The 12,853-nt window shown below is 34.4% G+C and overlaps 1 protein-coding gene across 1 annotated transcript; it reads left to right on the top strand.

Annotated features, from left to right (window-relative positions):
* The first annotated feature begins 5,316 nt into the window (after positions 1 to 5,316).
* Positions 5,317 to 6,390, top strand: LOC133204892 (uncharacterized). Its single transcript, XM_061340635.1, has one exon. The coding sequence runs from the start codon at positions 5,317 to 5,319 to the stop codon at positions 6,388 to 6,390; it is 1,074 nt and encodes a 357-aa protein (XP_061196619.1).
* Positions 6,391 to 12,853: the final 6,463 nt, after the last annotated feature.

Here is a 12,853-nt window from a genome sequence, read left to right as displayed (position 1 = left end):
GTGTCTCACAATACATACATTTGTGTTAAATATTAAAGAATTTCATTGAAAAACAAGAGAGATGTAACCCTTTAAGTATTAGCCAATCAGAATTCAGCATACGCGCATGCATGGCCTTGCATTCAATTTTGATAGTATCATAATGTAGGAGCCCTATGAGCATATCCATGTCGTAAATTCCATCATGTTTTGTTGAAAACCAAATGAGTTATAGACATTTAAAGTCTCAGCCAATCAGATTGCAGCACACCTGCCTGCGCGTGGTTTCAAGAGATTTCCTATGTAACATGTTGTAGCACCTTATAATATATACTTATATTTTAAATTTCAAAGTATTTCGTCAAAAAACAAGGAAATTATTGAGATTTTTGTATCAGCCAATCAGAGGAGAGCGCACGTGCATGCGCGTGAGTTCATGCTAATTTGACCATGTCAACTTGTCTAGACTACTAATATATCTTTATATTTTGAGTTTCAAAGCAATTCATCAAGAAATATAAAAGTTACGGCTTTATCAAGTATATCAGTCATTTCACTCAATGCACGCGCGCGCACGTGCATGCATGTGCGCGCAAAATGACCTTCGTTCCGCACACCTACACAACATGCCTATTAACCCTAAAAAGGTTTCATGTCAATCGGATGAGAGGTTCTATGAGAACACTCCCGGACAAAAAAGTACCGGAGAAGAAAGTAGAAAAAAAGAATAATAATAATAATAATAATAACTAGAAACTTGTTGCCATGGCAACAAGAAGGTCTTCCGTCCCTTCTCCGTCATGAGAGAAGTTGATTCCTCACTCATAACACTATCTGTATTACGTTGTGCATCCCTTTTAACTCCTTCATACAAGAAATACTCGAAAACGTAAATTGTAAAAAGATATCACGTAATTCGAACGGAACATTATACCAGATATCATTTCAAAGATACGGTATTATATTTCAGCTGAAAAAAGGTACAAAAAAATCCAGACATTCTGGGGATTCAATCCAGGTCCCCAGCCTGAAAATTAAACATACGCTAACCATTACGCTAGTGGGACCATTTCTTATAACAGTCTTTATTATTCCTAGTAAAATCATTAAAAACATTGAGAGACAAAAAAGTTGAAAAATTCGACTTTTTCAATTAGCTTGCGGTAGCTACCGGAACTATTAACGACGCACAAAAAGGCGATTCCGCAAATTTAGAAGTCATGTTCTATCATCTCTAATAAGTCTCCAGTTCATATCTTCAGCCGTTCTTTAGAAATGCCGCAAAAAAGGAATTCATTTAAAAATCAGGAAATTGCCCGTAACATGGAACCGGAAGTGAATTTTTCCAAAATTCTTTCAAATCTAACAACGGCTTTTTAAAAGGCATTATCCCTGAAAGTTTGATGATAAACCACTGAATAGTTCTCGGGATATGGCGTGCATAATATTTGTCTAAAAATGTTAGTAATAATTATAATGTTTATTATCAATTTTCAAACAAATTATATATTATGTATTCTGAAAAGAGTTTCTATTAACCCTACTAATATCATTGAAATATATTGAAAAACAAAAAAGTTGAAAAATTCAACTTTTTTAATTCGCCTCCGGTAGCGAACGGAAGTACTGACGACGCACGAAAAGGCGATTCTGGTAATCTAAAAGACATGTTCTATAATCTCTAATAAGTCTCCAGTTCATACCTTTAGTCGTTCTTTAGATACGCCGCAGACAAAATTCAATTTAAAAATCAGGAATTTGCCCGTAACATGGAACCGGAAGTGAATTTTTCAAAAATTCTATCAAATGTAACAATGGCTTTTTTAAGCGTATTATACCTGAAAGTTTGACGGAAAACCAATGAATAGTTCTTGAGATATCGAGTGCATAATATTTGTCTAAAAAATATTAAAAATAATTATAATATCTATAATCAATTTTCAAACAAATTATATATTATGTATTCTGAAAAGAGTTTCTATTAACCCTACTAATATCATTGAAATATATTGAAAAACAAAAAAGTTGAAAAATTCAACTTTTTTAATTCGCTTCCGATAGCGACCGGAAGTACTGACGACGCACGAAAAGGCGATTCTGGTAATCTAAAAGACATGTCCTATAATCTCTAATAAGTCTCCAGTTCATACCTTTAGTCGTTCTTTAGATACGCCGCGGACAAAATTCCATTTAAAAATCAGGAATTTGCCCATAATTTGGAACCGGAAGCGAATTTTCCAAATTTTACTTGTGATGAATAAAGTTCATATGATATCTCATTTTTAGTGAAAGTTTCATTGAAAACCACTGCATAGTTTTTGAGAAATTGCGTGCACAAAATTTGGTCAAAAAAAAGAATAATAATAATAATAATAACTAGAAACTCATTGCGAGCAATGAGAGGTCTTCCGTCCGATTCTGAAAAAAAGAAAACTCAAACTGAAAAAGTGATAAAAGACATTCAGACACTCTGGAGATTTAACCCTGGTCGTCAGCCTGAAAATCCAACGTGCTAACCATTAACCATTCCCTTATTTGCATTACTTTCTGTCACGACCGGAAGTAACGGCGATACAAGATTTTGTCACGATTCAAATAAACTGATCACTGACTATCAGTCCTGAAAGTTTCAGACTTCAATCGTTTACTGTTGCCGAGCAATAGACCAGAAGTTGACGTTTTATTTCCGGTGGAATCTAACATATTTCAAAACAGCGAAAGAGATGCAATAAAGTGATGCAAGTTTTAGCTTAAAAAAGAAAGAAGAGAAATAATATGATTGCATCCTCTGATCTAAATAATAAAACAGGTTTTGTAATCCTCAGAAAAAGTTCTATCATTTTATAGTTGCATATTTAAGATCAGAGGTTACGCTCTATATTAAATATCGAAAAATTAGCTTTAAAAATTGGTTTGTTTTGTAGAATTTTTCACGATATACGGAAAATGTCGCATTTCATGACGTCATAATGCATTGGCTAGCCAGAAAATTACGTCATTTTTGACAGATACGCAGTCATCAAAGGTCTAAATGATATTTAATGCATTGTCAACTAAAACCAAGCAGTTTCAGTTTTTCTGAAATTCACAGGGCCAAAAAAGGCCCTAAGTGGACCTTGTTCTTTAATATTGATACCACTACACTAGCGCAATGTACCAGCCATCATAGATGTTTACCTTGCACTCATTCCCTGAAGTAACAAGTGTCAGGCAGGTTAATCTTTATTTCTTATAGTGCTGAATTATAGGATGAAAACTAGCCAGCTAAATTTTGTGCAAGTACTAGTAGATTTACATCGGATTTGTTACTTGAGTTTTAACAATAACTGATAGCAGAGAAAATAATCTGTTACTGATAAAAACTAAAAAAAAAAAACTATTGTGTTTACTTCCTTTATTCTTTATGCATTCAACTTTCTATTCTATGCAATTCCAAATTCAGACATGTCCGTGTAATCTTTTTCTGTACTTCTACACTACTGCATCAGACCATTTGTGAAAGGCGGGTCAAGATACATTATTTCGCGCCAAACGTCACGAGTAAATCATCGCACCTTTTCTTTGGAATGTGTCTTCAATTGAATAAGAGTACGTGATAGCTTCAATGAAATTTTTAAAAATATGTTGCTGTAGCCTGATTTTCTAGTCTAAGAATGTATATTTATCACACTGTACATATTACATATCGTATACGGGCAGGTAACATAAAGGCAGCACTAAGTTTTCTTACACATTTTATATTCCTCTTTACCCCCAAAGTGGATTATTCCAATTAGTAACACATTAATGAAAAGACTGGAATGTTTCGCAACAAAACACGTCTCGCCATATGACGCTCAAGGAATCTGATACCTATTATGTTCTGTAACTTGCATCTATAAAGGAATATTGCCCTACTAAAATCAAAGAAAAATATCATTGAAGTTTATTTTTCTCTCATTTGAAATTGCTATATATGTTATTCAATCAACATGAGAAAGTAACAAATTCTACTTTCAAAATACAATTCCGCAACTCTCCAATTTATGATACAATTGCATAGGTATCTAGCTACATATACATTTGTACCAACATGTTTTCCTCATTTTGTCATATCACAATTGCATCTATGCACATTAATTAGTGCAAAATTAAACTGCAAACTCTTTATGAGGGAGTAAAAAGACACGCTGATATTGTGCCGTCAAACACCGCTGCTCTGACGTCTAAAGACATAGCCCCCCCCCCCTTAAGATAAAATCTTATATTTGAGCCCCAAAAAGTGAGAAAAAATTTGGAAATTCTTTGGATTGAATCCAGATCGCCCACTAGAAAATTCAACATGCTAACCATTACACTATCAAAAACCGTCTCTTAAAATTGAAAAATGATAAATATTCAGAGTATGGGTTAATCAATTTTTAAACAAACTACATATTTAGCATTCTTGTAAGACTCTTTATTAAGCCTATCAACATCATAAAAAAATATTGAAAAACAAAAAAGTTCAAAAAATTACCCTTTTTAAATCACTTCCTGTGACGACCGGAAGTTACGACGACACACGAAATGTTTCCATCACACATCTACAAACCAAATTCTATCATACCTGAAAGTTTCAGACTCCTACCTTTAACAGTTTCTGAGAACATTCATGGACTAGATTTTTAGTGTAAAAAGTGAAAAATCGTAATAATTCCCGACCGGAAGTAAATTTTTCCAAACTTTTTCAATATTTCAAAATGGCATGAGATAACAAATCATTCTTGAAAATTTGGCTGAAAATGAATGAGTAGTTTTTGAGATATCGCGATTTGAAAAGGTCAGAAAAATAAAAATGAAAAATAATAATAATAATAATAATAAGAAACAGTAGAATCACTATAGGTCTTCCGTTGAAAACGGAAGACCTAATAATAAGAAACAGTAGAATCACTATAAGGTCTTCCGTGAAGACGGAAGACCTTAATAAGAAACAGAGTAAAAACAATATGTTCCCAAACTTCGTTTGGGGAACATAATAAGACATAACTTGAAACGTGTACACACTGGTCTATAAAACAGCTATAAAGAAATCTATTGTGTGATAAAATGCTTATACATATTTTATTTTACTGAATAAATGCCCACAAAGGAACTATTTTAAAGAGATCCAATTGCAGACAGAATAAAATGCGAGGACAACAAGCAAGGTCTGCGCTAAATCATAGTTTTCAATCTATTCCAAAACAAACATACCAGATAGTATCACGATTAGATTATCAATAAGCAAGTCATTCACGTTGTGCATACCTTCACATGTTTGAACTCGAATATCTGTAAAGAGTCTATTTCTGAAAAAAAGGCTTCTCTTTCGATATGGCCCAGTGTCCCATTAAGTGTGCGTATTGTCTCGGGGATTCTGCATATTCTTGTGAGATATGCAACAAATTTGTATGTAAAAATTGTCTAAAATTTGATCCAGATGTTGGATTAGAGGAGTCTAGTAATGACTTTCAAGAAACTTCACTATATGTCAGAAATAGCCTTGGTGTTATTTGTTTTCGATGCAAAGGAAATTCAGACAACGGAGAAGAAGAACCTGGCGAGGAGAAAAGGGGTCGAGGGACAAAGAAAGACATACGAATACCAATTGCACAACAAGAAAAAGACTTGTCTGTGATGAATTTTGGCAGGAGCCGCCATATTTCTTGTCTCTCCTCTGGATCATTTTGGGTCAGCAATCAGTTTGGCAAAATATTCCTTATCGACAATGACGGAAAAGAATTGAAGCAGATAAAAACTAATGGAGAATACGGAATCCACACAGTGAGAGAAAACGATATTCTAATAGTTATAGATGTGAAAAGCAAATCTGTAGAAGAACTTAAACCGGACAGAAGCAGTATACGGCAAATTGTGTTCAACACAAATGACTGGACGCCATGTTGCATATATTACTCTCGAATAAATGAAGATTTTCTCATAGGAGAAAAATTAAACGAGGAAGCTAGGATTTCCCGTTACACTATGAAGGGACAGGAAATTCGGAAAATCCAGTTAGACAGTAAAAAGCAACCCCTCTTTCATGATCCTCGATATATTATGGAAAAAGATAATGGTGACATATGTGTTTCTGACTGGAGTGCAACAGTTGCAGGAGCTTTGGTAGTGGTTAAGAAAAATGGGAAAAGACGATTTTCTTATACTGGGACTTCGCAGTCCTTATTTTGTCCAGGGGGAGTTTCATGTGACAAAAACGGTAACATTTTAGTTATGGATGGTGCTGAACGCCGTGTTCATTTACTGGATAGAAAAGGACGATTCCTCGCTTACTTAATTACACTTGCGCCTTCAGGGAACTTAAATTGTCAGGGGTTGTGTTTAGATTCAGAAAATTACATTTTCTGTGGATATCTGAACAAAGTGCTTGTGTATAACTTGGAATATTAAAATATCTTCTGCATGAAAAAGCATTTAAGGTAGTTCACAATAGATAGGCCAAAATCTTCCTCAAATTCATTTTTTTTTAAACTTTGCTATTTTGTTTTTAGATGAAAAATCTCTCCTTATACGTAATATGAAAGAAATTTAACCGCACCATTTTTGCCCACATTGTTTGAAATATGGCCTATCAGACCCCAGTAAGAAGATTGTGAAATCAGACATTTGACTTGAGAAAATGGCTTATTTAAACACTATCAATTAATCAAATGCAAACTTGTGGGATGCTGTTTATAAAGGCAATCTTTTTGTTACTAAACTTAACCTTTTTGTTAATAAACTTCAGTAAAATATGTTGATACCGGTAAATTTGAGTAAAATGTGATGTAAAAATAGAACATACATAACCCAGGAATAGAAAATACACATATAAATATGCTATATTTGAAGTCCTCTTAAGAGAAAATGTATAATTATATTTTACAAAAAAATCAACAGAATGATTTAAATAGATCCCAAAATAAAATGTGACAAAATACGGAAAATTGAACGGGTGGTTTCAGATATTTTGGTAATTGAAAAAAATCAATGGCAAAAAACTTCAGGAGATTCACTAGATGACGTCACAGTATTTGATCTTTGACCTTTTAATATGACCTTGACCTTGTCATAAAGAATGGAGACTCCTTATATACATTACCAAATATCATCCTATTTATGGATCAAAAGTTACTTTACATTTTATAACAGATTTTTAATCTCATTTAGACAGCTAATACATTCTAAAATGTAGGCTCTCAAATAACCAATATATAGAATGTCTCTTATTTTTTAACAAAATACATATTACAGCCTATTGGTATTCTTGCAAAGATCATCGATTATCGACAACAAGTGATTTTTTTCATGTACTTTTTAAGAAATGAGATAAAATAGATGTCATGGGTGTTTTGTACTATCTTAAGACACTTAATATTGAGAAAAAATAATTTAGGAGATTAGCACACATTGTCATGATTGTCGTTGTTCAAAAGAAGAAATACGTTTTTTTTCTATTCTTGTGTGTTTTTTTGTAATATGTCTGACTTCAATGAAAACTTTGAATTTCCTTTTCATGACTGTATATCCGTGTAATGGCTGGTCATAATACCGGTATGGTAAACGTAACCAATCCATAAGCCTGTTATATTATCAATGTGTTTGTTGCTCAGAATGCAATTGTAAGGCATATATCAATGGAAATATCGGGTATCTCTGCTACATGTGCGTTATAACTGTGATTTGCCATTTTTAGTTAAATTCCCTCAATGACTTTTTACCGTTCACGGTAGCTCAGTCGGTAGAGCGCTCCCTCCGTGATCGGGAGGTCGTGAGTTTGAATCTCGACCGCGACTGGATAAGAAATGGGTACCAACTGTTCCTTCACTTTGAAGTGAAAGATGCGGGTCCTTCGGACGAGACCTTAAAAACCGAGGCCCCGTGTCACGGCAGGCGTTGGCACGATAAAGATCCCTCACTTCTCAATGGTCCTGAGTGCCGAGTAAAGAAAAAAATTTGAAGCCCTTCATCGGTATATGGTGACGTCTCTATATGAGTGAAAAATTCTCTAATGGGACGTAAAACAACATACAATCAATCAGTCAATCAATGACTTTTTAAACGCACGAGACTAAAGTGCTTAAAGTTCCGATTACCTGTACCATACATTAGGAAGTATGATCCAGATAATGTGCATTTTCGCTTTCGATTTAGTAAACTGGAATTTCATTCGCATAAAGGTACGCGCAAAATCAGGGTTTTGGAAAATGGTAGTGGTTGTTACTTAAAAACAATGTTTTATATACGTACAATATTTCTTGCTCGAAAAGTCTGTACACATGATGTTTCAATAAAAGGTAAACGGAATGCAGTGATTTTTTGAAAAGATGTATAGCCTAGAGTAAAATTTTACTCTTCATTTCAATTTTAAACAAAAACGAAAGCACATCATGTACCTACGACATAACTGTTTTTCGGCAATTAAAACATTTTCGTTGGCAGCGATATAGCTAAACCAACGACATGTTGTTTGCAAAAAATGTTGAATAAACCCCACTTAAATTCGGAATTACACAATCGAATTCCCCTGTATTTTACCCATAATCAGGCCAGGAACCAAATTAGCAAATAGAACCTTTTGAAGATTTGTATTAGTAAGCTATGGACAATACTCTCACGAAATAGGCTATCTTTTTTTCTGTTGTTTGCAGTGATAGCTCCCTTTGCTAAATTGCTAGCAAGCAGATATTCGTCCGTATGTTTTGTTCTACCCGGAGACTTGATGAAAAAACTTACGCTTAAAAACGCCCATTCCACCTGAATATGTAAGATATGGTGATATTTTTATATACGTATTTTCATCCTTCTGTTATTATAGTCTGTAAAAGCATCCTAGATTAACCGAAAACTAAACTGCTCTGTTGTGCACCGTAACGTCATCAAATGTCGCTAGTTTTCGTTTTTAGCGATAACCACATTCCCATTTCAAATGCTCTGGAAACTGCCGAAAATTAGGCAAATGCCTTGAAATTTTCCAAATGACGGTATAAAACATAGTGACTCAAAAGCATGATTATTTAATACTTTTATTTAGAAATAATACGTATATTTTCTGATGAAACCCTGAATTTTTGGTCGGTAGGACCATACCCTGTGCACAATCAAGTAAAATAAAGATTCCTTATTTTTGTATTTATTTCAGAAAAAAGTAAGGTGTACCTATGTTATCAAAGTTTAATTTGGTGGCATAACTGTTTCCTTGTTTGTCATAACAATTTTAATCAGAACTACTGTATATACTTCAATTTATTCCTCCTTTTCCGAACCATACCCCAAGCCAGCATAATATGATGTGACATATTACTGAATAGAAATTGTGATGGTTATCAACTAACATTGGTGTAGTTATATAAACATGATTGGATACAAGTTTGCCTATAAAAAGAATTACAGAATCTATTCCATTGTTTGATTTTTGAGATGTGAGCACCTACAAATTTTATTTTAGTGTCGTGTACCATCTTTCAATCTATTCCAAAACAAACATACCAGGTAATAAAACGACCTGTGTATCATTCAGTCATGTATACCTTTACATGTTTAAACTCGAATATTTTAAAGAGTGTGTTCCTGAAAAATATGGACTATTCCAAGATTTTTTTTCTGCCGATATGGCCACTTCTCCATTGGAAGCTCAGTGTCCCACTAAATGCGCCTATTGCCTCAGGGATTCTGCACATTCTTGTGATATATGTCACAGATTTGTATGTAAACTTTGTCTTAAACTTAATCCAGATGTTGAAATAGAAGTGTCTGGTGATGACTTTCAAGAAACTTTTCTATATGTTAGAAATAGTCTTGGTGGTATTTGTTTTCGATGCAAAGGAAATTCAGACCATATAGTTGAAGAACCTGGAGAGATCCACGGCCAAAGAAAGACAGATGAATACAAATTGTACAACAAAAAAAGATTTGTCTGTGATGAATGCTTGCAGAAGTCGCCATATTTCTTGTCTCTCCTCTGGATCATTTTGGGTCAGCAATCAGTTTGGCAAAATATTCCTTATCGACAATGACGGAAATGAATTGAAGCAGATAAAAACTAATGGAGAATACGGAATCCACACAGTGAGAGAAAACAATATCCTAGTATTTATATATGTGAAAAGTAAATCAGTAGAAGAGCTTGAACTGGGAAGGAGCATACTTTTCAACACAAATGACTAGACGCCATGTTGTATATATTACTCTCGAATAAATGAAGATTTTTCTCATAGGTAAAAAATTGATCGAGGAAGCTAGGATTTCCCGTTACACTATGAAGGGACAGGAAATTCGGAAAATCCAGTTAGACAGTAAAAAGCAACCCCTCTTTCATGATCCTCGATATATTATGGAAAAAGATAATGGTGACATATGTGTTTCTGACTGGAGTTTGCCAGTTGCAGGAGCTTTTGTAGTGGTTAAGAAAAATGGGAAAAGGCGATTTACTTATATTGGGACTTCACAGTCCTTATTTTGTCCAAGGGGAGTTTCATGTGACAAAAACGGTAACATTTTAGTTATGGATGGTGCTGAACGCCGTGTTCATTTACTGGATAGAAAACGACGTTTCCTCGCTTACATAATTACACTTGCGCTTTCAGGGAACTTAAATTGTCAGGGGCTGTGTTTGGATTCAGAAAATTACATTTTCTGTGGATATCTGAACAGAGTGCTTGTGTATAACTTGGAATATTAAAATATCTTCTGCATGTAAAAGCACTTACTATTGAGAAAAAATAATTGAGGAGTTTACATATGTAGCACTCATTGTCATGATTGTTGTTGTTCAAAAGAGGAAATATGTTTTTTCTATTCATGTATGTTTTTTTTTTTTTTTTTTTTTTTTTTTTGTAATATGTCTGACTTCAATGAAAACTTTGAATTTCCTTTTCATGACTGTATGTTCGTTAAATTTGGCGGGTCATAATAGGTATGACGTAACCAATCCATCAGCCTGTTTAATGTCATCCCCGCAAGCCAGGGGTCCTGAGTCAACACGTTGCCGTTGGACCCCTGGCATATTTCATTCAATATTTGTGGGCTGACTGTAGCGACATCTTTCGGAAAAATTACAAATCTTGATTGATTTTCTTATCTCTCAACCAATCACATTAAGCCATTCTATGATAAACAACTTGTAACACGTGCATTTGAGATGTCAACTGAATCCTTATCTAACTATTTATGAAAGTTTTAATTTGATTGGTGCTTCTCAATGAGAGAAGCAAGCCCACAAATATTGAATTAAATATGCAGGGGTCCAACGGCAACGTGTTGACTCAGGATCCCTGGCTTGCGAGTCCAACGGCAACGTGTTGACTCAGGATCCCTGGCTTGCGAGGATGGTTTAATGTCAGTGTGTTTGTTGCTCAGATTGCAATTTTAAGGCGTATAGCAATGGAAATATCGGTTATATCTACTACATGTGCGTTATAACTGTGATTTACGATTTTTAATTAAATTCCCTCAATGACTTTTTAAACGCATGAGACCGAAGTGCTTAAAGTTCCGATTACCTGTACCATACATAAGGAAGTAGGATCCAGATAATGTGCATTTTCACTTTCGATTTAGTAAATTGGAATTTCATTCGCATAAAGGTACGCACAAAATCAAGGTTTTGGAAAATGGTAGTGGTTGCGAATTTAAAACAATATTTTATATACGTACAATATTTCTCGCTCGAAAGGTCTGTACACACGATGTCTCAAAAAAGGTAAACGGAATGCAGTGATTTCTTGGAAAGATGTAGCCTAGATTTAATTGTACACAAGAACGAAAGCACATCGTATACTAGTAGCTTTGACATAACTTTTTTCGACAAAACATTTTCGTTGGTAGGGATATAGCTAAACCAACGTCACGTCTTATCTTTGCAAAAAAAAAAATGTTAAATAAACCCCACTTAAATTTTGGGAATTTAATTGATGCACACAGTCGAATTCCCAGGCCTGTATTTCCCCATAATCAGGTCAGAGACCAATCTCGCAAATAGGACCTTCTGAAGATTTGTATTAGTAAGTTATGGACAGTACTCTCACTATATAGGCTATCTTTTTTCCTGTTGTAAAAGTCTTCTCTTTACTCATGAACTTCAAGCAGTTAAACTGTTGTCCTGACTGTTATAGGCATTGAGTACTCTACAAAATTTTGAAATTCATGGCTCCAGGATCAGGGGTTCTGGTGTTAGGGTGGGGCTATATAGATCATAATGTGAAAGTGCATTATTTGTTTGAAAAACTTCTTTTCTGCTCCTGGATATTAAACAAACTAACTTAGTACATATTTATGATGAGCAAGGGTGCGCATCCAAAATTGTGAAATTCATGGTCCCTGGGTCAGGGGTTTTGGTGTTAGTGTTGGGCTCTATTGATTATATAGTGAATATTCATTAATTCTTTGAAAATCGTCTTCTCTGCTCCTGGGTATTAAACAGACTACTTAAGTACATAGTAATGATGAGCAAAGGTGCCTTTTCCAAAATTGTGAATTTCATGGACCCTGGTTCTGGTGTTAGGGCGGGGCTATATGGATCATATAGTGAAAATGCATTAATTCTCTGAAATTTTCTTCTCTGCTTCTGAGTATTAAACAGACTAACGAAATACTTAATTATGATGAACAAGGATACCTTTTCCAAAGTTGTGAAATTCATTGCCCCTGGGTCAAGGATTCTGGTGTTAGGGCAGGCTCTCAGGTGACCATTAAGGCCCTTGGGCCTCTTGTTTAAATTAAATTTGCTCAATATCTTTTTAAACGCCCAAGGCCGAAGTGCATAAAGTTCCGATTACTTACAAGTACCATAAATTAGGAAATCAGATAATGTGCATTTTCACTTTCGATTTAGTAAACTGGAATTTCGTTTGAATAAAGGTGCGCACAAAATCTT

This window comes from Saccostrea echinata, unplaced genomic scaffold, assembly GCF_033153115.1.
Source record: "Saccostrea echinata isolate AGI-Se365-2 ecotype Australia unplaced genomic scaffold, CSIRO_AGI_Sech_v1 ptg000054l, whole genome shotgun sequence".
NCBI classification, from domain to species: domain Eukaryota; kingdom Metazoa; phylum Mollusca; class Bivalvia; order Ostreida; family Ostreidae; genus Saccostrea; species Saccostrea echinata.
Note: the sequence above shows the minus strand (reverse complement) of the source record. Positions and strands in the feature narration are given on the sequence as shown.

Excerpts from the sequence above, each read along its gene's own strand:
- LOC133204892 (XM_061340635.1), top strand. The coding sequence starts at position 5,317 with ATGGCCCAGTGTCCCATTAAGTGTGCGTATTGTCTCGGGGATTCTGCA.